This window comes from Chlorocebus sabaeus, chromosome 15 (assembly GCF_047675955.1).
Source record: "Chlorocebus sabaeus isolate Y175 chromosome 15, mChlSab1.0.hap1, whole genome shotgun sequence".
NCBI classification, from domain to species: domain Eukaryota; kingdom Metazoa; phylum Chordata; class Mammalia; order Primates; family Cercopithecidae; genus Chlorocebus; species Chlorocebus sabaeus.
The window spans coordinates 77177923-77202067 of record NC_132918.1 but is presented as its reverse complement, the minus strand read 5'-3'; the positions used below and the strand labels follow the sequence as shown (position 1 = coordinate 77202067).

General features: G+C 41.9%; 1 protein-coding gene across 7 annotated transcripts in view; it reads left to right on the top strand.

Moving 5' to 3' along the window:
- The window catches only part of OSBPL10 (oxysterol binding protein like 10), a 328443-nt gene that overhangs the window by 86751 nt on the left and 217547 nt on the right, over nt 1-24145 (top strand). For 6 of the 7 annotated variants that reach the window (XM_073023669.1, XM_073023668.1, XM_008009363.3 and 3 more), the window contains exons 2-3: nt 16103-16278; nt 19419-19498. In XM_073023669.1, the coding sequence (XP_072879770.1) occupies nt 16103-16278; nt 19419-19498 (256 nt within the window). The remainder of the gene's footprint in view (nt 1-16102; nt 16279-19418; nt 19499-24145) is intronic. The other variant, XM_073023671.1, reaches the window with a different exon arrangement.

The window sequence follows — 24145 nt, the reverse complement described above, 5'->3', positions numbered from 1 at the left end:
TTTTTTCACTTTTTTTTTTTTTTTATTATACTTTAAGTTCTAGGGTACATGTGCATAATGTGCAAGTTTGTTACATATGTATACATGTGCCATGTTGGTGTGCTGCACCCATCAACTCGTCATTTACATCAGGTATATCTCCTAATGCTATCCCTCCCCCCTCCTCCCTCCCCACAATAGGCCCCGGTGTGTGATGTTCCCCTTCCTGAGTCCAAGTGATCTCATTGTTCAGTTCCCACCTATGATTGAGAACATGCGGTGTTTGGTTTTCTGTTCTTGCGATAGTTTGCTGAGAATGATGGTTTCCAGCTGCATTCATGTCCCTACAAAGGACACAAACTCATCCTTTTTTATGGCTGCATAGTATTCCATAGTGTATATGTGCCACATTTTCTTAATCCAATCTGTCACTGATGGACATTTGGGTTGATTCCAAGTCTTTGCTATTGTGAATAGTGCCGCAATAAACATATGTGTGCATGTGTCTTTATAGCAGCATGATTTATAATCCTTTGTTTAAAAAAAAAGCCTGGGCCGGGCGTGGTGGCTCACGCCTGTAATCCCGACACCTTGGGAGGCCGAGTTGGCTAGTTTGTGAGGTCAGGAGATGGAGACCATCCTGGCTGACACGGTGAAACCCCATCTCTACTAAAAATACAAAAAAAAAAAAATTTAGTGGGGCGTGGTGGCGGGCGCCTGTAGTTCCAGCTATTCGGGAGGCTGAGGTGGGAGAATGGTGTGAACCCGGGAGGCAGAGCTTGTAGTGAGCTGAGATCGTGCCACTGCACTCCAGCCTGGGCAACAGTGCGAGACTCTGTCTCAAAAAAAAAAAAAAAAAAAAAAAAAAGGCTGCAGAGGATTTTAATGTGCAGCTTTTGTGTTCTGTCACATAAAAGCAGTTTGGAGGTAGCTTGTCTGGCTTGGTTTGTGGATTCCACAGAAATCAGAGACCCGTGCTCCTTCCAGCTTTCTGCTTCACCATCCCTAGGGTGTGGCACGGAATTTCAGCCATTGCATTCATCTTCCAAAAAGCAGGTGGAGGAGGGAGGAATTGCAATACAACAGCATTTTTCCTCGTTAGTTAGAACTTAGTCAGTGGACCACATGTAAGTGAAAGGAAGCCTGGGAAAGATACTCTGGCATAGCATGTTGTGCCCAACTAAAAATTAAGGTTCTCTTGAGAGAGAAGAGAAATGGATATTTAGTAGGTAGTAGTGTGTCTCTGCCACACCTGGTTTCAGACCACTAGTGAATCAGTGGCAGAGCTGAAATTCAGTCCTGGCTTGAACCCAGTAATGTTTCTACTCCTCCCAGTAAAAATGGAATGAGGATATCGGAAAATAGCTGGTGGACTTAGGCAGTATGTTTGGAAGAGAAGTTCTTTTCCTTTCTCTTGGGCTTGGTGCATCATCAGCAACAAAACAAAAATGGATTTGCTTGACAATAAATTAGGGTCATGGGAATCCATGAATCTAGAAATAAACAGATGAGCGTATGGTCACAAATAGGATGTTTCAGTTCTTACTGATATTTTGCCAGCATTTGACATGGTCACTCTATCCTTTCTGTGCTTCTGGTTTTCCTCTCTGCCTTGTTTTCTCTGTTCTTATCCCTGTTTAATGTTAGAATTCTTCAAGTCTTGGTCCCAGTCCCATTCCTTCCTGCCTCCCGTTGTCCTCCTTGTTCCTTTTTCTGGACAATCTCATCCATGCCTGTGGCCTCAATTTCTACTTATTTGCAGATGATTTGCAAATTCACATCTCCAACTCAGACTGCTCCTGGGCTCCAGATCCATCCTTCCAACTGCTAAGTGACATTTCTTGGAGTAAGGTATTTCAAATGCAGTATTCCCAAAACTGAATTCCTGCTTCATCAAATCTTGTCAACTGAAGCTCTGCCGTCACCACCTTGGTCTAGGCTGTTGCCGGGATCACTGTAGATATCACTTGTATTAAGGTATAATTTAAACATTGTAAAATTCACTCATTGTAAGTATACAATTGAGTTACTTTTAGAAAATGTATATAGTTTTGTAACTATCACCACAGTTCAGTTTGAGAATATTTCTAACACCAACATTAAAAAAAAAAAAAAAATCCCTGTAAGCAGTTTGCAGCTAATCCTGCTCCCACCCTCAGCCCCAGACAACCACTGATCTTTTTGTCTCTCTGTTTCCCTTTGCTGGACATTTTATATAAATAGAATGATACAATTTGTAGTGTTTTTCATCTGGCTCCTTTAGCATAATGTTTTTGGGGTTCATCCATGTTGCACTTTTATTGCTGAATAGTATGCCATGGGATGGATATGCCACATTTTCTTTATCCATTCACCAGTTGATTAACATTTAAATTATTTCCAGTTTCTGTCTACTATGAATAATACTGCTTTAACATTTGCATATAAGTCTTTGGTATAGACATTTGTTTTAATTTCTGTTTAGTAGATTCTTAGGAGTGAAATTGATGTGTTGTAGGGTAAGTTTATTTTCCCAAGCAGATGTTCTATTTCACATTCCTACCAACAGTGTAGAAAGGTTCCAGTTTCTCCATATCCTCACCATTTGTTATTGTCTTTTTAAGTATAACTGTTCTAGTGGGTGTGAACTGGAATCTCATTGTGGTTTTAATTTGCATTTTTCTAAAGACTAATAATGTGCATCTTTTCATGTATTAACCATTCATGTATCTTCTTTGGTGAAATGTCTTCTTTGGTGAAATGAAATACTTTGCATTTCTTGAATGGTTTGCTTCTCTTCGTTTTGAGGTGTAAGAGTTCTTTGTATATTTTGGATGTATATGCTTGGTATTTAGCTAAAGGTTGGTCAGAGATTGTGCTTTAGCCAGAAAGGCTTTGCCTCTGCCCCTCTATCTGCTTGTTGGGAGGGAGCATATTAACATTTCAGGCTGTTTCCGTGTCCTTCCTGGCTCTTTCTATCGCTCTTCCCTGCGCCTGAGCATAGGCTCTGTTGACCAAGGATGTATGGGGTGTCTTGGTCTCTGCTGCGGTTGTGCTCAACCACTGGTTAACAGATACATGAAAAGTTTCGCCCCATGGTTTTCTCACTTCTTGAAATTCCCAATTAAGTCCCTGGCTAGTCTGCTTGTCCATGGCTTGCTCCAAACTGGGCAGCAACCTCAGGCCGGTGGAGCTCCTGGTCTTCCCACTGGGTCTTCCTGCAATTGCCACTTTAACTGATGATGATCCGAATCATGTGAGCAATTGCCCGCACCCTCACCTCTCCCTCTCCCTCAGGCAGCAGAACCCTGCCGCCCCAGTTGAACTACAGGTCAGCATTGCTAGGAGGAGGCTGGGGACAGCCCAGGCGTGATCCCCAGGCTCTGCTTGTTCTTATCAAAGTTTGGTCAGTTTCTTCTGTTCTGAAATGGTTGCTTTTGACAGTTTTGTCCAGTTTTATAGTTGACTTTTTTGGGGACAGAATGTTAGTCTCTCCAGTCATCACATTGAGAGAAAGCGAGTCTCTGCAGCAGCCTTTCTGCTCCTACCTGGTTTCTCTCCTGGCCTTTCCCTACTTTGGAGCTAGAATTCTCCTTCTCCAAAGTAGCTCTGGTTCTGTCCCTGCCGCTGCTTGACGTTGGGATAAAGAAAGTCCCGGCATGCCTTGTAGGCGCAGCATGGTTTGCATTGCCTGCGTCTTTAGCCCCATCTGACAACACACCTCCTTTCCTTCTCTCTGCTCCAAACACACTGTCTTATTATTAAAAACACAATAACAAATGGCCCTCTACCCACTCCGTCCTCTGCCTGGAACTCTCTTCTCTCCTCTTCCCTGAGTCCATTTCTTCACACCTCAGATCTCAGTTCCTTTGTCTCCAGACAGGCCCTAGTAAGTCAAATTCTACCAATTGACTCACTTCTATTACAACTCATAATCACAGCCAGAGTTTGGCACTCATTTTAGTGAATAGTTTATTCTCTGCTTCCCTCCCCCAGTAGAATGGGGACATTGTCACCGATTCCACATGTATCCTTAGCACAATACCTAGCTCATAGTAGACAGTAAAATTTTTCCGAAAACAAATGAGTGAATTCTTGCAAATAAAACCTAGTTTGGGGACTGGAGCTACCCTCTTCAAAAAGCTTTTATATGGGTTCTCTTCTCTTTAACCATCTGAATAAACTTATCCAGAGTGCTTTATTCATATCACAGAACCTATGTGCAGTTGACCACACTGACACCTGAGTGTGAGCCCCTGCCAAACAATATTTCCATAGCACTGGCACCCCCCAAAAATGGCAAACACAAGCTCTCAAGTTCTGTCTTGTTGGCATTGTAGTAAATTAAACTTCTGATGCAGTGCAATATGAGCTTCAGCATCAGACCTGATTTACTGTCGGCATTTAGGAATGTGATATGAACATTTGGAAGTTCTTGTTTTATCAGCAGGCAGACCTTTGGGCACAGAGACGGTGGAATGGACTGCAAGAGTGAATCAGCCAGCTTTTTGTTTTTGCAAATGTGGAAATCAAGTCTCAGAGTGGATAAAGAACTTGCCCAGGGTCACAAAAATGAAAACAAGTGGTTCCCAAAGTGTGGTCCTACCAGCAGCATCAGCATCACCTGGGAACTTGTTAGAAATCAAATTCTCCTGCTCCACCCAGACCTCCTGAATCATAAGCTCTGGGGGAGGGGCCCAGGAAGCTGTGTTTTAACTAACTTCCAGGTGAATCTGATGTGGGTAAAGCCTGAAAACCCGTGGCCTTAGAGCATAATTAGGTCTCTGACTGCCGAATCACACCGCCTTCCTCTGTGCTTTGTTGCCCCTAGAGAAAAAGTAAAGGACATTTTGAATTCAGGGACGGTGGAATTTAGAGACTGACTTGGTTGATGTTGGGGAAGAAGCTGAGCCATGGGGCCTGGTGATGATGGGTTTGCTTCTCCTGGCCTCCGCAGGACACCTCCCATCTCTCTCGCTCGTGGTGGGTTCTAAACTGGGGTTGCTCACCCACTCTTACCCCAGGGCTTTAGCTCGTATCAGAATTGTTTCAGCGTGGCTTTCAGGATGTGTGTGTTCAAGCTTATAGTACAAAGCAGAGACTTGAATCAGGACTTCGCTCATTTCCAGGTAAGTTCCGACATTGTCAGTATCAAGAATCAAATGTCATTTGCGAGCATTAAGACACAGGTTGGTATCAAAATTTTCACCTAGATACCAGAAACTCAACAGTGAATAGTTCAGAGGGATACGAGGCTATACTGTGAAAGCCTATATTAATCCTCATAAGACAGGTTTCAGTTCTTTCGGGCTTAAATCAACTAGTCTTCAAAAGCAGATGGAATCTCATCATAGATCAAATCCAAGCTCAGTGCATCACATCTTGTGTTAGAAGTTCACTGTGACTTACTCTGGTGCTTTATCAGGTCCCTGAAGCAGCAGCCTCTCAGGCTGGTGGCTCTTAATCTTGAGGTGCTTCACTCAGCCTGGCCCCTGGAGCCCCTCTGCTCAAGTGAGCACCTTCATCCTGCCAGGTGATGATCCCATTATGCAGGAACTCGATGCCAGGTGATTTCAAACATTGTCTTTAAATCTGTCTCAAAAATACTTCCAGAGTGACAAAACCAAGAAATCCACAGTCTGGGCTGCTGTGATTTAGGAAAGCTGGGGTTTGGCTCTTTTTGACTAAGACAAAATGAGGTTGGCTAATGCTTCAATAACATTCATCTTGGTTATATGGGTGTGTGGGTGCTCAGGTGTTTGAATGAATGCTTGAGAGAAATGCTTGGCATACCAGATGAAAAACAGGGTGATGAATAACGTAAGGTTTTCTTTTGACTCTGATTTTGCACTGTTTTTTTGTACTTTAGGGTGCTTCTGAATCACTTGGGAAACTTCTTGAAGTACACGTTTCTGACTTCCTGACCTTCACAAAGCTCCTCTAGGTGTGGGTTGAGAGTCAGAATCCACATTTTCAACAAGCTTTTCAACTGATTCAGAAGCAGAGAGCAACTGGACCAAACTTTAAGAAACATTCTTTTTATTTTTTTATTTTAATTAAATTCTGAATTGACACATAATTGTATATATTTAAGGGCTACACAGTGATGTTTTGACACATACAATGTATCATGATCATATCAGGGTAATTCGCATATCCAGCATCTCAAACATTTATCATTTCTTTGTATTGGGAACATTCAATATCCTCCTCCTAGCTATTTGAAGCTATATATTATTCATTAGCATCATCGAATTGTGCTATAGAATGCTAGAAATCCTCCTGTCTAGCTCTAAGTTTGTATCCTTTAACAAATCTCCTTCTATCCCTCCCTTCGCCCACCCCTTCCCAGCCCCTAGTATCCTCTGTTCTACTTTTTATTTCTAGGAGGTCAATTTTTTTTAAGTTTCCACACATGAGTGAGAGAATATGTGGTGGTTCAATCTCTGTTCCTTGCTTATTTCACTTAACAGTGTCCTTCAGTTCCATCTGTGTTGCTGATAATGACAGGGTTTCATTCTTTTTTATGGCTGAATGATGTTTCATTGTGTATGTAGACCACATTTTCTTTATCCATTCATCTGTTGTTGGACACCCAGCTTGATTCCACATCTTGGCTATTGTGAATAGTGCTGCACTAAACCTGGGGGTGCAGATGTCTCTTCAATATACTGATTTCCTTTCCTTTGGATAAATCCCAGTAGTGGATTGCTGGGTCATATGGTAGCTGTATCTGTAGTTCTTTAAAGAGTTTTCATACTGTTTTCCATAATTGCTATACTGGCTTACATTCCCACCAATAGTGTATAAGAGTTCCCTTTTCTTTGTATCTTCACCAGCATTTGTTATTTTTTTGTCTTTTTGATAATAGCCATCCTAACTGGGATGAGATGATTCCTCATTGTGGTTTTGATTTGCATTTTCCTAATGATTAGTGATGTTGAGCATTTTTTCATGTATTTGTTGGACATTTGTATATCCTTTTAAGCAATGTATTCAGATCATTTTTAAATGATCAATTTAAAATCAGATTATTTTTAAAGCAGATTATTTGGTGTTTTTTGTTTTTGTTTTTTCTGAGATGGAGTCTTACTCTGTTACCCAGGCTGGAGTGCAGTGGCGTGATCTCGGCTCACTGCAGCCTCCACCTCCTGGGTTTAAGTGATTCTCCTGCCTCAGCTTTCCGAGTAGCTGGGATTATAGGCACACACCACTAGGCCTGGCTAATTTCTTTTGTATTTTTAGTAGAGATGGGGTTTCACCATGTTGGCCAGGCTGGTCTTGAACTCCTGGCCTCAGGTGATCTGCCCACCTCAGCCTCCCAAAGTGCTGGGATTACAGGCGTGAGCCACCATGCCCAGCCCATTATTCGTGAGGTTTTTAAAAATTTTTTATATTTTTGCTGCTGTTTGAGTTTCTTGTATATACTGGATATTAATCTTCTGTTAGATGAATAGTTTGCAAATATTTTCCCCCATTCTGTAGATTGTCTTTTCACTCTGTTGTTTCCTTTGTTGTACAGAAGCTTTTATAGCTTGATGTGATCACATTTGTTTATTTTTGTTTTGGCTGTGTGTGCTTTTGAGGTCTTATTAATTTATAAAATATTTTCCCAGACCAATGTGCTACAGCATTTCCCCTTTGTTTTCTTCTAGTAGTTTTATAGTTTCAGGTCTTACATTTAGGTCTTTCCTTCGTTTTGAGTTGACTTTTGTATATGATGAGAGATGAGGGTCTAGCCTCTTTCTTCTGCATATGGATATCCTGCTGTTCCCACACCATTTATTGAGGAGACTGACCTTTCCTCAATGTATGTTTTTGGTGCCTTTATCAAAAATCAGTTGGCTGTAGATACAGGAATTAATTTCTGGGTTCTTTATTCTGTTCCATTGGTCTATGTGTCTTTTTTGTGCCAGTACCATGCTGTTTTGGATACTACAGCTTTGTAGTATATTTTGAAGTCTGGTAGTGTGTTCTAATATAATTCTTATGTAATAGACTATATTTATTCCTGGCTTGGTGATGAACCATGAGGACCCTCTGACAATTTAGTACCACTTGGGGTGTGTTGGAATCTCTATATCTTGGTGGTTTGGGAGGATGGTGGTGGTGGCAGTGGTGGGACTCTGGTCACAGACGAGTAGCTGAGAGATATAAGAAGACCACTGCATTTCTCTAGCCTTTGCCACGAATTCCAAGAGTTAAGAAGATTCCAGATTTTAAAGTTTGCCTGGGATTGAGTTTGCCTGCAGTTGCTGTGCCTTGGAACCTGTTGTAAGGTTTTGGCTGTAGGATCCAGTGTCTTCCTTCCAGGAAGTTTGGTTATCATGAGAGAAATTCTAGAAGACTTATTATTTTCTCCCAAGCCAGAAACTCTAAGGTTTTTGAGTATAAACTCTTCTAAGATGACAAGACTACTATAGGGAAGGAAGAAAGTTTCTTTTCTTTCTACCCTCTAGGTTGAGCATATTTTGGGGTTATATGTTGTTCTTTTCTTCAGCACAATGATTAAGGCATTACAGCCCCACCTGGAGATGTGTAGGTACCTCCTTTGTGACACTGGTAGCTCCAAGGAGGAAACTTTTTGTAGACTTTAGTCTGTTGATCTTTGGAGATGAGAAGGGTTCAATAAATGATTACCCGATGATATTAATTTTAAAGACATACGGGACACTCAGGAAAATGCATCCATAGTTTGACCCTCACTTCACATACTGAGTGTGCTTTATTTTGCTGATTTTTCCTGAGTTTTTCTGTAAGTAGGAGATAGGAAGTTTTATAAACAAGGTGCTTCTTGATCTCAGAGATGGTGAAGTTTTAGATGTTTGTGCACAGGAGGGACCTGGAAGGCTACTGAAACCTCCAGAATCAGTATGTACATTGCTGGAAAGAGCTGCTCCTTCCTCGGTTCTTGCACCAGGCAAATCCTTTAGTGGGAACCATGGGGGAGGGGAGATGCTGAAGGTAGGGAGGGTCTCAGTCTCTGCCATTTGTGTGTTCATGGAGGTGTCTGTTGACTGCAGCTCTGGAAGAGTCAGGTAGTAACTATCCCACGTGGAGTCTCACTCTGTCGCCCAGGCTGGAGTGCAGTGGCACGGTCTCGGCTCACTGCAGCCCTGCCTCCTGGGTTCAAGCAATTCTTCTGCCTCAGCCTCCCGAGTAGCTGGGAGTACAGGTGCACGCCACCATGCCCAGCTACTTTTTGTAGTTTTAGTAGAGATGGGGTTTCACCATGTTGGCCAGGCTGGTCTCGAACTCCCGACCTCGTGATCTGCCCACCTCGGCCTCCCAAATTGCTGGGATTACAGGCGTGATCCACTGCGCCCAGCCAGGAGAGGGGTCTTAAGCTGAAGAACATGGCATGGTTGCCATTGGTCAGGACAAGACAGGGTGCAGAAATCTGTTCACAGGCCCTGTTCATGCAGTCCAGCAGTTTGGAGCAGATGAGTCTCAGAAGACAGAGGCCTGGGGAAGGCGAGGCGATCTCAGCAGGGAGGTCCACCTCTCCACGAGGCTGTGGTCAGCTGGGGGCTTGCTGCTCATTCCTCTTTCACATGGCAGAAGGTGGGCCTGGGTAGGTAAGGGGCCTTCATGGCCCTGGCCTTGGCCATCGTGTGTGGCAGTGAGGGGCTGATCCTCACCAGGGCTAAGAGGAGTCTGAGCCCCTCTTGGTAATAGCAGTGATGTGGCTATGAAAGGTGTGCTGCTCAGTCATGAAAGAGAGGGCCATAACCTCCCCTTCTTGGGCGCGTTATGCTTGTTGTTTTAATTTTCACTTTTAAATTTAGATGAAATGATTTTGCTTTTTGTTAGGACCAGCCTGTCTAGCAAAGTGCTTCAAAGAAATATTTTTTTCATGCGTGTTAGTAATTCTCTTGCAGTTTGGCTGTAACTTCTGGCTGTCAGCATGAGTGAGCTGTTTCCCATGGCAGCTCCCACCTCCTTCTCCTTTCTTTCTTTTTTTTTTTTTTTTGAGATGGAGTTTCACTCTTGTTTCCCAGGTTGGAGTGCAGTGGTGTGATCTTGGTTCACTATTACCTCTGCCTTCTGGGTTCAAGAGATTGTCCTGCCTCAGCCTCTCAAGTAGCTAGGATTACAGGCACCTGCCACCATGCTGGGCTAATTTTGTTTTGTATTTTTAGTAGAGACGGGGTTTCACCATGTTGGCCACGCTGGTCTCAAACTCTTGACCTCAGGTGATCCACCCATCTCAGACTCCCAAAGTGTTGGGATTATAGGCATGAGCCACTGCAACCGGCCTCTCTTTTCTATTTCTCTTCTTGCCTGGGGTTTGGCTAAGGGTTGTTGGTGAAATCCTAGGCCCAGTTCCTCCCCTGACGAAGGAAACGTATGCTTTTGTCAACTTTACATCCTAAAGTCGAAACTTAATGAAACTATGTCAGGTAGATGGGGGTGTAGAGGCAGCAATGAAACAGGTACCTGTGCAGACAGATGATGCCTCAGAGATGCAAGACCGGGAAGGCACCGTGAGTAGGTAAGGGCAGTGCAGTGTGTGGACGTGAGTGATTGAGAACGTGTGCAGGTGAGTGTGAATATGTGCAAATGTACCTTCAGGGGTGAGTGCATGGGTGGTTATGAATGTGTGAGTGTGTAACACTCCTGACGCCTCCAGTTGTGCAAGTGTGCGTGAGTTAGTATGTGAGTGTGAACATGTGTAAGCATGAATGCAAGTACCTGTGTGAGTGTGTTTATATGTATAGTGTATGAGAGATGCATGTGTGTTTGTGGGCATCAGCGTGAGTGTGTCACATATGTAAGTGTATATGAGGGTATATATGTGTGCATTTGTGCTTCTTTTGGAAACAATGGATATATCTGAAGGATGTTAGTAGGCAATGGCTTGTCCTTCAGCCCTTCCCAGGAAGGGGCCTACACTTGCCCTATCTCCCAGCTTTGGGGTTGGGCAAGGGTTTCACCAAGAAGCTAGCCTGGTGAGAAGGAAGATGGCTTTCCTCATGGGTTTGTTTGCTTGCTTCCCTCATTTTCCCTTTCTCACCGCAACACATGCTTTGATTTTTTTTCTCTTTTATTGATGTTATTTTTAACATAGCAAAGAAAATATGTTCTCTCTGTGTACAATTAAGTTCACCAACACAGCAGTCAGGTTGCACACTGTAGCTTCAAGAAGTTAATTGATAAACCCAGAACCTAGGAATTAGATTTGCCTTATTCCATTCTCCAGAAGGGAAGATCTTTAAGAATGTTTCAGGATTTTATCTAACAATTTCACTTGGTTTAATGAAGCCTGATCCAGAAATATGGTTAACTATTCCATTTAGAAAGAAAGCTGTGACTTTCAGATACAGCTGCGAGCTCCGAACAGCAGCACCTGACAAAGCCATGACCCTGTGGGAAACCAAGTGTAATTTCTTTCCTACCCGGGAATGTGACCTGCAGGAATTCTTCTTAATGCTGTATGGACAGTCTTACCCTGTGTATGACACAAGCTGACTTAACTGTGAAAGGCCATGCTGAGAGAACACTTGTTTAGTCTGTTGCAATTTTTTTCTAGTCTGTTGCAATTTTTAATCAGATATTATCCCTCCAAATATGATAAAAATTTTAACTGTCTTTAGAAGAAGCGTACACTCCTTAGTACACATGATTCAAACCTGTCCATTTGCATTGAAACTATTTTAGAAAGCAGTGGAAACATGTTCTCTTTTTCCATCTGAGGCAGAAAGTTAGAGATGTCAGCTTGAAATAGGTAACATGAAAAATCATTAATGTGTCCCTATATCCTATATAATGTGACATCAATTGGTTATTCTGTCATCCTTACTGAAAAAATGAAACAGCATTCTATTCATTTCTTTGTACCAGCTCCTAAATAATGTCCTCTTCAAATATATAGTTGTTTGTTTGAACAGGATGCGTTTGGGAAGCTGCCTCTAGGAGACAGAAAAGCTGGCAAGCTGGCAGGTTCTCTGTGGATAAGTTGGTAGGAGCGGTAAGGAGAGAAAAGTTAAGCCTTTGCTTCATTCCAATCAATGGCATAGAGTGGATGGGGAAACTGAGGGCAAGTTGCTTTGCCTTTTCATTGAAAGTTTATCCCCTTCCTTTTCTACTTCCCTCTGTGTAAGAGTGCCATGTGGCCAGGTGTGGTGGCTCATGCCTGTAATTCCAGCACTTTGGGAGGCTGAGGTGGGTGGATCACCTGAAGTCAGGAGTTCGAGACCAGCGTGGCCAACGTGGCGAAACCCCGTTTCTACTGAAAATACAAAAATTAGCTGGGCATGGTGGCAGGTGCCTGTAGTATCACCTACTTGAGAGGCTGAGGCAGGAGAATTGCTTGAACCTGGGAGGAGGAGGTTGCAACAAGCCGAGATCATACCATTGCAGTCCTGCCTGGGTGACAGAGCAAGACTCCGTTTCAAAAAAAAAAAAAAAAAAAAGGTCAGATGTGGTGGCTCACGCCTGTAATCCCAGCACTTTGGGAGGCTGAGGCGGGCAGATCACCTGAGGTCAGGAGTTTGAGACCAGCCTGGCCAACATGATGAAACCCTGTCTCTACTAAAAATGAAAAAAAAAAAAAAAAGGTGGCACGTGCCTGTAATCCCAGCTACTGGGGAGACTGAGGCAGGAGAATCACTTGAACCTGGGAGGTGGAGGTTGCAGTGAGCTGAGATCATGCCATTGCACTCTAGCCTGGGTGAAGAAGCGAGACTCCATCTCAAAAAAAAAAAAAAAAAAAAAAAAAGAGTGGCATGCTTGCTTGTGGAAGGGGATGCTGAAGCTCTGTGTCTGCAGGCGTGTGGAGGGGAGTACACATGGCACAACGTGCTGCAGTGTGAGCCTAACTAGTCTCCTTCCTGAGCTTGAAAGGATGATTGTTCACGTTGTGACTTGCCACGAGCATTGTCTGCACAGCTGCAGTCACGGTGACATTAAATACAGGTCAAGTGGAAGACACTCCTCGAGAAGGCAGAGGCAGCACTTAATTTAAGTTGAGCATTGGCTGCTCAGAAGTTACCCTGGTTCTTCTCTCATTGGGGGAGTTTGTCTTTTGCCCCACATTAAGGAAGAGGGGCAAATTTCAAGTAGAAGGATGTGAAAATAGAAATAAAAAAGGGTTTTTTTGTGTCTGTTAATGTAAGGCTACCAGCTGTTATAACAGATACTGATCCCCGTGGCCTAATTAAAGTTTCTTTCTTATTAATATAGTGGTCCGCTGTGCGTGTTGCTCAGCAGGTGGTGCTCTTCCAGGTGGTGATTCAGGGACCCAGGCTCTCCCAAGTTGTGCTGTAGGTTGTCTCCATTCCAGTGCATGTGTGTGCACATGTGTGCACACTACTGCTCACATTCTATTGGCTGAAGCTCAAACAGCCACACCCTAAGTGCAGGGAAAGCTGAGAAATACGTTCTGGATGTGACTTCTCTGGAAGGGAAGGAAAGGGATTTGTTGATGGTAGTTTACGTCAGTGATTTTTCACACTTCACCTGTAACAGATTACCTGGAAGCTTGTTAAAACCCAGAGTTTCTGATTCAGCAGGGCTCGGGTGGGGCTCAAGATTTTCCATTGCCAACAAGACCCCAGGCAATGTTGTTACTGCCGGCTTGGTGATCACACTTTGAATAGCCCTGGTTCTGACGTTTTTGCGTCTTCATTTAATTCATGCTGTTCATGAGAACCAGAAATACCTTTATTAGAATGGCTTGAGAGATAAGAGGGAAGAAGAGTAAAATAGATACTAGTCTTGGCCAGCCCATCTGAAATATTAAAAATAATTCAAAGTGGACGATTTTTTAGAGGACTTGGAGCTTTGGAGGACTGCCACCTGGGCAGTCACGTGCTAATGAGATGGCTGCGCCTTGCTCCCTGGCAGGGGCCATAAGTAGGGACTTCTATTGCCAGGCAAAGGAGCTTTCAGCTTCATTATCTCTGTTGGAGCAGGGAGATGTGGAGAATGAAGTATGTAAGTTAGGTCCTGGAGAAGTGATATGGAAAAGTTACAAGGAAGGACTTGAGTGAAAATCAAGGAGCTTGAGCTTGCTGGAGTAGACCCAAGTCTGAACTTTGGACACAGAAGAGTTGAAGTTGGATTTTAAAATTCTTCAAGTCTCAGGATACCTGTAACATGGGGATAACATCTGTTCTGTTAGGTTATTGTGAGAATAAATTACGTTAGAAGTTCGTAAACTTTCTTGATTGTTGGTGCTCCTAGGTTAAAATAAGTATCTAACAGATTCATTTTTGAAGTGGTTAGTTCCAAACATCCTCATACATATTTATGTCTGAACAACTCAGTAGCTATTTGAAAAAATAATAAATATCAATTGAAAGAAAAATATTTTAGTTTCTTAAATAACCACAGTTACTTATTAATGGGATGTATGTAGCTGTGGGTACTGCACAGCTTTTCAAACCTTGAAATCATACTGGACATTGCTGTTCTCTTTTCCTGTTCTACGTTGATGTTTTTTTAATTGCAGCACCTGCTGAAACTCTTTGCAAAAATATGATGGCATCGAAAGGAATGTAGTGCAGTGTAATATTAAAACTGTGGAAAGTCCCTGAGTTGGTAGTACAGACTGTAGGTATGTTGACTCTTGCCATGTATCCCTCAAAAATGTAAAATATATTGCATTGCCTGTATCAGTTCACTGTATGACCCAGGTGCTTTGTTGCACGGATGGGGAAGCGTGGGATTTAGTAGGTTTTTTTTCTTTATTCATTCCTTTCACAAGCGTTAACAGAGTAGCAGTGAAGTATCAGGCACACTGCTGGGTGTTGTGTAGAGCAAGACACCTTCCACCTCCAGTCTAGTGGGGAAACCAGTCATTGAATCAGATAATCACACAAATGTAGACTTCAAATGGGGCCAGTGCCATGAGGGAGCATTTCAAAGTGCTACAGGAAAGAATATTTGACCTGGTCAGGAGAACTTAAGGGGTTCTCCTTAAGTTTGAGAAGGGGTAGGAACCATATTCCAGGCAGGGGGAGTAGCATTCTGGGCAAGTGTTTTTCAACCTGTCTGTGGTGAAGGACCTGCTTTCCCCCATCTGCCAGTTGCACTGTTATTGATTCATGACTAGTACGTAGCTTGTGTGGACCATGTGTGTTTGACAACTTCTGAACTGTTGAGACTTGTCCAACTGATCTATGCATTTGGATATTGAAACAGAGCCAAATGCAGGAAATGTTTCAAAAGGCTGTGGTGGACTGGTAACAGTTTGTAGACCATTAGAATTTGCAGACCACACTTTGAGTAACTGCACCAGTGGGAATAGCATGTGCAAAGGTCCTGTGGTAGGAAGCAACTTGGTGACTATGAAGGAAGAAAGAAAAGACTAATATCAGTGGAAGATGAAGTGAGAATGTAGAAGTCAGCAGGGGTGGGCCTCAAGGCCACAGTAAGAATCTGAGGCTCAGGTGAAGACATTTCCATCCTGGTGGAGAAGGGGAAATTGTCTTGACTACTTCCTAGGTAATAGCCTGAGAAAATTAACAGGCCAGATATTTGGTTACAAAGATTCATTGTGTGATTTAAGCAAATTGCAGTTCTTCTTTAACCATGGATGTAGAGTTCAGTGGCATTTCAACGTCTCAGAGCAGGGGGAATCCTTGCCTTCGTGTGAATGGGCCTGCTGGAGCGTGTCCAGGTGGTTGCAGAAGCACCTGCAGTTCCATGACAGATGCTGCCATGTGCTCAGGCTCCTTATGGTACCCATGCCACTGGCAGGAAGTTGGAGACCAAGCTTGCTGCTGCTATCTGGGTGTGAAACTACCTCTCCTGGAGGCCTTGTGAATTTCAACTGTTCCTGTGAATTCATATGGAGCATGTTGCAAGAGGCTGTGTTGCAGTGCTTCTGCCGGTCTCTGCCATTCTGAGGTTTAATGTGGTATCCATGAATACTGGGTGAAGTGTGGGCATGGCACCAAATCCTGAGTTGTCCTGGCCCTTGCCCATAAGTGCCCCATTATGAACTCCACTCTGATTTAAGAATTCAGTGCTCTCTCCCTACTCAGGCTAACTTTGGGCATCTGGGAGGGACTTTTGCTTTCCAGCTTCATGGATGTGGAGTCTTGATGTTGACTTCTGGATCACTTTGCTTTTCTCTGCTTTGCTGTGCAGAATAGGGTAGGAGAGAAAAATGATGTACTGTGGTTTCTTTGTGCAGGTACTTCGTACTGGATTTCGAGGCTGGCATCCTGCAGTATTTTGTGAATGAGCAAAGCAAACACCAGAAGCCTCGAGGAGTCCTGTCTTTGTCTGGAGCCATAGTGTCCCTGAGCGATGAAGCGCCTCACATGCTGGTCGTGTACTCTGCTAATGGAGAGATGTTTAAACTGCGAGGTGCGTTCTTCTCCTGGTAACTTTTCAGACAGGCCTCGCGGGCTACGTTTATAGTTGCCATGGTGATGGCTCTCTTGTTTTTTGATTTTTTGTTTTTGTAAATTGCCTTTGACAGTTTGCTGTGTTTGGAGGACTCTGTGGTGACACACACTGCCCCTCTTATCCTTGGGGTGGGGAGATGGAGCTGATGTTAGGAATTACTTGTCCTAATTAACTGAGGAATTAAGGACGAAGGAAAGGTGAGTGATTGCCAAAGCAGCACGCCTTAGGACTTCGAAGATCTTAAGCGTTAGCTCAGTATATTTTCTTTGACCTAATAGTATGAATCTTCACTACAGTGCCCTGGGAGGGCTGTGCTCTAAAGGCAAAATAAGCCCTTTAAGGGTGCGAGTGTCTTCCTCCCAAAGTTTCTCTAGAACTGTTTCTTGTTAAAGTGCCCCTTTGAGTTTTGTTCAATCCACTGTTGTAGAGCCTGGTGAGAATGGAGTTAATGTCCCTTTGTATGTTTTCTTCCCTTTTCTTTGCTTCTTGAAAATGGACATCTTTGCTTTAGTAAAGGAAAAAAAACATGGATACCTGCCCCGCATCCCGGAGGTGAGGTTGACTTTCCAGGGAGCCCAGCATTTACCCTCAAGACACATCCATTGCACAGAGATGTCAGACTTGTAATAGAATTACAGTGTAATTTGATTGCTAGATCATTCTACCGGGATCTGTTATGGTTGCATTGCTGTGATTCTTCTGCCACTTTTCTTCTAATAAAATAATGAAACAGCAAATCCAAATGCCCACATGTGCGTGCCCGCACACACACACACGGACACGCAGAGTCTATATTATTTATCAAGGCCTGAGGAAAAGTAGTATGTATTAAGCATTGAGAGGTGATTGAAAATTCTGCCTTTTTTGTGCAACATTTTCTTTTGACTAAGTAAGAGCGAAGTACGAAGAAATGGCCGCTTGCTATCTGTTCGTGACCGTGATGAATTGCCTCTGCAAAGTCCATCTTTGGGTCTACATTCCTCACCTCTCAGCCCAATTTTCACCATTCTTCTGCCAAGCTTTACTACCCAAGAGATGGAATAAGCTAATGTTTATTATCTATATACAAGTCATATTTCAGAATCTATAAAACAATCCAAAAACCTAGGAAGTAAAAATGTCTATAGTTGGTACAATTTTTTCAGGAATGTGATAAGATTCATGTTTTCTTGAGATTCATGCAGTGTGCATTCCAGCTGGCTAGATTTATATGGCCCTTGGCTTTGCTTTGCCATTTATTGCTTAATAAATTGTCAGTGCAGAAACAATAGCAGACCAAAAACCTAATGGCACTTTCCACCCTGCCTGTGGTTTATAAAATGACACAAACCCATACAAAAGAAAAATCCAACTAATTTGGCAATTGAGCCATCTTGTTTTGCCATTGAATCATTAATATCCTTTGGATTATTAAGCCCTAGGTTTTTTTTAGAGGGCAATTTTAATAGCAAATATAGAGGTTTTATGATCTGCATGGAATAATCGCAATGGCTAAATTTAGCTAAAGCTTAACTATAAAAAAAAGTCAGGATAAATTTCTGCATGTTTATGGCTTGTTCTTAGCCCATCCCACAAGGAACTGGCTGTTGGTGTCTCATTTCACATCTTACCTGCACATAGTAGGAGTTGGATCATGATATCATGAGACGCACAGCTTTTGGGAGTATTTCTGATGCAAAGCCTTTGGATAGTACTGCCCCAAACTGGCAATGCTTCAAGTTTACTAAGGAAAAAGGCCCTAATTTCTGCAGAGTCCTTTGTCTTTGGAAGTTCATTTCAAACTTAGAGTGTACCTGGCACACTCTGTAAATCAGACTTGTGCAACAGGCCTCTTGACAGATGAATCATTTGGGGTTTGTGGGAGACGTCTTCATGCCTTAAATGGGACTAAGCCAAAGAATTTCCCATTTAGTAACTCTAGATTTCTTCACCTGAAAGTTCAAGCCGAAGTCAGGTTTGATGGACAAATGACACTTAGGCTCAGTTTTGTAAACAGTTATAATTTGCAGGGAATCGTTTTTTTTTTTTTCATAGTCAACATGTATGCAGCTAGTGTTATAATATTTATGAAGTTATTTATGTGGTTAAATTGATTTAGATTTCATTAGAACCTGTTGTGTGCCCATGATATTTAAGAATAACTTTATATATATTATTTGAGAGGTAGGTTATAGACGGAAGGATATGACTGTACAACATGACTACTTGCACTTTAACGTCTCTTTGGGGGAAGTTTGAGACTCTGTAATGCAGCATTTGGTATCTTGTTCTTTCCAATCGTATGAATCTTTGAGAACATACTAAAATGGTAACTCAACTGAATGCTTATTTTGTACATGCTAGTGACACCACAATACAGCCCTGGTAGACAGCAAAAGGCCCTGAAAAAGTGCCCTTTGAGGCCAGGGTCAGTGGCTCACACCTGTAATCCCAGCACTTTGGGAGGCCGAGGTGGGTGGATCACGAGGTCAGGAGATCGAGACCATCCTGGCTAACACAGTGAAACCCCGTCTCTACTAAAAAATACAAAAAAATTAGCCGGGCGTGGTGGTGGGCGCCTGTAGTCCCAGCTACTCGGGAGGCTGAGGCGGGAGAACGGTGTGAACCTGGGAGGCGGAGCTTGCAGTGAGCGGAGATGGCACCACTGTACTCCAGCCTGGGTGACAGAGTCAGACTCCGTCTTCAAAAAAAAAAAAAAAAAAAAAAATGCCGTTTGATACTCATATTAGCTACACAAGGTTAGAGGCATTTGAAAATAAGCATGTGGTTCCTTCCCTGCTGCCTTTTTAAAGAAGTATTATAGAAACGATTTTTTTCAGAGGAGGTTAAAAAATGGCAAAATTATTCTTATAACGGGTATTTCAGAATCCATTTTTCATATGACTCAAGAGAGGATGTTCCGTGGAGAGTCAGTGCAGTCTCTGTTTTGGTGTAAGTGCAGGCCGCTTGAGAACGCTGGGATCTGTGCTCGCTTCCCCACCTTCTCACTACCTCTCACTCCCCAGGCTCCCCACCCCCTTAGGTGGGTGCAGAAATAAGTTGGATGTGTTTTGGAACAACCTCTGCAATCATTTCTTTCTCTGTTTTCTCTATTTTAGCTGCTGATGCAAAAGAGAAACAATTCTGGGTGACTCAGCTTCGAGCTTGTGCCAAATACCACATGGAAATGAATTCTAAGGTAAGTCACTGTGAGAAAGGAAGGAGGCATTCGAATAACCAGCATGGCTTTCAGCCCCCTTATTTGTTTCTATGGGGAAGGTGTTTTTCATGTTGTTTTTAAAGTTGCCCACTGCAGTGGAATTCCTACTTGTCCTGCTGCACATCAATTTAAAGCCGGGAGAAATGCAGTAGGATTTTCTTGTAGGTAGAATACAAAGGCATGCAGACACTATGGGAACCAAATCTGAAGAGACACTTTTGCATTCTGTTGTCACTTTAGGCAGCTGTTAATTGGTCTATTGTGAAGCTCTAGGGGATGATTTCATTGTGGAGGCAGAGTTGTCAGATTCATCGTTGGTGAGGACTAGTAGCCATCACCGATCCTTAAATAAAACCTAGTTCCCGAATTGCTTATGCACTTTGCAAGGAGCTTCTGCATTCCTAGTGTATAAAAATGTTCTCGGGTAATTTGGCATCCAAGTATAATTTATTCTCTCCTGCGGACCTCGTGAGATCTTGTGTTAGGTGTACAGGAAGGAGGTAGGAGATGGGCATTTTCATGGATTATTGTGGAGAATTTACAGTTACTACAATACAAGAAATAATTTTAAAATGCATTTATTTAGGGCAATAAATATTTGTTAAAATTAATGTTCCAAGGGCTACTCCTTTATATCATTAGTTCAAATATAGTTGTTATAGTCAACAGCTATCTTTTTCCATATTCCATGCATCTGGTAGAAAGATCCACACTTCAAACTTCTGATGATTCCATCTACTAGAACCTGCCTGCTTTCTGGGTCAGGGCCTTGTGAAATGTCTTTCTTAGATACACCTGGCTGTTCTGCCTCCAACTACAAACTCAAATAATTTCTTCATCATTTTTTTTTTTTAAAGAGACATCCCCTTTTCCTTAACTTGCTTAGGACAGTGGCACCTACCTGTAATGCCTCACTTAACTTGCCCTAAGCCGAATCTTTAGGAACTGTAGGTACAGCCCTAATTCTAAAGCATTTTCCTCCAACTGGCCTTCTTTATTTTCCAGGAATTATAGTAGGAGTTCTCAACATTTAATTGGTACTTTATATACATGTAGGAAGTGCAATTTGTTTTTGTCTTTTTATATGTGTCTTTACTTTTTATAAACCAGAACGGAAGAGGGTAAAACTAAAAGGACTTATCCCCACCTATTGTCCTATGTGCTCATTAGAGATAATTGCTCTTAACTGTTCTTGAATATCTTTCTAGTAAATTTAGGCATGTGTTAGTATGTCTTGGTATGTGTGTGTGTATATAACTGTATCTACATAAATACATGTTTTTATACAAATGGGATCACATGCATACTGTTTTCTCCTTTTTTTTTTCTTAACATATTTTGGAGATCTTTTTATATTAGGCACATGGATTTACTTGCACTCCTTTTTGGATGGCCAGATGGTGTTCTTAGGAATGGATGTCGGTGCTTTATTTAAGTCTTCTACTAATGGAAATTTAGAGTTGTTTCCTTATTGTTGTTGTCACGTGCAATGCTGTAGTGTGTGACGTCTTTGTGCATATATATTCTTATGCCTCTAGGTGTATATCTGTAGGATGAATTTATACCAGTGGAATTGCTGGATCATAGAATATGTCTTTGAAATTTTCATAGACGTTGATAAATTGTCTTCTACAACAGTTGCCCTTATTTGTATTCCCACCACTTCTGTAAGGGTTTGTTTCCCCCTCTCATTAATGGGTGTTATTAACATTCAGGTTTTTCTATTCTCACAGATCAAAATTGGATACCTCATTTTTATTTTCATGTCTAAAATCATGACTGGGGCCAAGTATGTCTTCAATTGCTTATTGGCCATTCTTAAAATTAATGCAAACTGCCAATTTGTATCCTTTACTTGTTTTTCTATTGAGCTTATTTTTTCCTCTTCATTTGTAGTAGCTCTTTGTGTACAAAGGACTTTTTTTGGCCTGTCATTTGTACTGTTGATATTATCTCCTAGTATACAATTTGTATTTTGAGTTTGAATAAAATTTTTGCTTTGTAGAATATTTAAGTTTTTGCAGTCAAGTTTATGAGTATTTTTATTTTTGGCTTTTGGTTTTGTATGATATTTAGAAAGGGTATCTCTGGTCCAAAATTATGAAAATATTCTTCACTGTTTTCAAGGAGTTTATAGGTTAATTATTATATTTAAATCACTGATTCATCTGGAATTTATTTTGGGAGTGGGAATGGAGGTAGGGGAACCAACTTTAAGTACCTTAATATTTTGATGAATCATTGTAGAGAAGGAAAATTAAAGGCTTCCTAATGGTAGTTAAAAAAAAAAAAAAATTGAAGATTCTTGGAAGCAGAGTTTGAACTCCTGATATATTCTCTGGTTAGCTTCAGGAATACTGACTAATCCATTAATATTAGAATCAAAACAAATAATTTAGAAGTTTAGGCCTGGAGAATTTCTTATTTGAGAAATGGAGATGAAAGTGCTATTACCACTCATTTATATCCTAGCTAGCATGATCAACTAGGGAATAATAATTTTAAAACTATGAACAGACCTTATTATGCAATGACAGCATTATCAAACTCAAAGCTGCTTAAGCAGAAGTTAAATAGTGAAAACGAAGATAGGCTCAAAGTGAATATAAACTTGATATCTAGTCAACTATAGTATTACTGCTTAATTTGCATCCTGGTTATTAGGAATATGTGCCAAGCCTCCTCTTCACCGTGTTTCTTCTTTATTCTCAGCAGATCAGATCCCTTTACAGTAGACTGTAGAGAATACTTTCCCTACAGCTGCTTGGCATTTTGCCTTTTAAAAACTCTTATGTAAAATCGTGTTCAGGGTGGGAAAAAAAAATGAAATTCGTGTTCCCTGGAACAAATATTAGGCAGGTAAAATGGTGCTGTAATTCAAACTCATTTTAGTAAGAACTACAGGGTAGCCAAATGCATAGAACTGTAGAGCTGAAAAAGGCTTTAAGGATGACCCAGCCAGTGGTTTCAAAACCCAGACCTGCCTTAGTCACTACCTGATGAAGTTTTTCCCCAGTCCAGAATGAAATGAGAAAAACAAGGAGGACATTATTCCCAAAGATAACTTTATTCAAAATAAATGACTATTCTTTTCAAAAATTATGTTGCTTTGCTTTTGGATGGTTAAAATATTCTTCCTTTTTATTGTAGAAGATGGTAGAATAGAATATTGATTGCATTTTTTAAAAATTGAGTTTTATTGGAGTATAATTTGCATGCAATAAAATTTACTCTTTTTAAGCGTAAAGTTCAATGAGTTTTGACAAATATATAGAGTCGTGGATCCACCACTGTACTCAAAATTCCGCCCTGCCAGCAGCAGGTTCCCTTATTACCCCCTTTATGATCAGTCTCCTCGCTGACTCCTCCGCAACTGGCAACTGCTGATTGGTTTCCTATCTATAGTTCTGCTTTTTCTAGAATGTTCTATAGGTAGAATTATATGACCTTTCACATCAGACTTCTTTTACTTACAAAAAGTTTTTGAGGCTGGGTGTGGTGGCTCACGCCTGTAATTCCAGCACTTTGGGAGGCTGAGGCAGGCAGATTTCTCGAGTCTGGGAGTTTGAGACCAGCCTGGGCAACATAGTGAAACCCTGTCTCCAAAAAATACCAAACAAATTAGCTGGGTATGGTGGCGCACACTTGTAGTCTCAGCTTCTCAGGAGACTGAGGTGGGAGGATTGCTTGAGCCCAGGAGACAGAGGTTGCATCGAACTGAGATTGTACTGCTGTACTCCGGGCTGGGTGACAGAGTAAGATCATGTCTCAAAAAAAAAAAAAAAGCTTTTGAATTTCATCCATGCTGTTGTGTGTATCAGTAGTTGATTCTGTCTTTACATTTTAGCTATTTAAGTGGAATTATGGTACTTTTTGTTCTTAATATTCTTACTTGTAAAAATCAAAAGTGTGAATAACCCCAAGTCAATTCCCAGACTTAAAGAAAAAAATGTATTGACCTTTGAAATCCAGAGGTCTGGCTATCTCGCCCAGCCTCCATTGGTTTATGCACAAGGAAGCCCCAACCAGGAGGCTGTGATGCTAAGGCTGGAACCTGGATCTCCTGCTTTCTTGTCCTTGCTCTGACATGTAGCCTCACAGATGTCACCTGGGGCCACCATGTGCTTCCCTCTGTGGGTGGTGGGGTCCCTTCTAGGACAGTTTGATTCTGCATGGACAGAAACTGAGAGACAGACAAAATCTTGCTTTTCTCCATATCACACAGGTTCATCCTGTGGCTTCCAGTGTTACTTGAGGTGGAGTCACCGGGGTATGGGATCGTTCTGCCAGGAAGACTAGAATACAGACTTCCTCTGAAAACACAACACAACAAAGCATCCAGCATTTAGTGTGTTATAAAAATTAAAGCCAGGAAGACTAGAATACAGACTTCCTCTGAAAACACAACACAACAAAGCATCCAGCATTTAGTGCGTTATAAAAATTAAAGCAGCATTGATAGGAAAAGTGGTAGGAGAGTTTCATAAAGACCATTCTTATGAGAATCTACTTGTGTATGACTTTGAAGTCTTAAATGCAAGAAATGCAAGAGTTAGATTCGTGTGCGTGTGCGTGTGTGTGTGTGTGTGTGTGTGTGTGTGTTGAGACAGGGTCTCATTCTGTTGC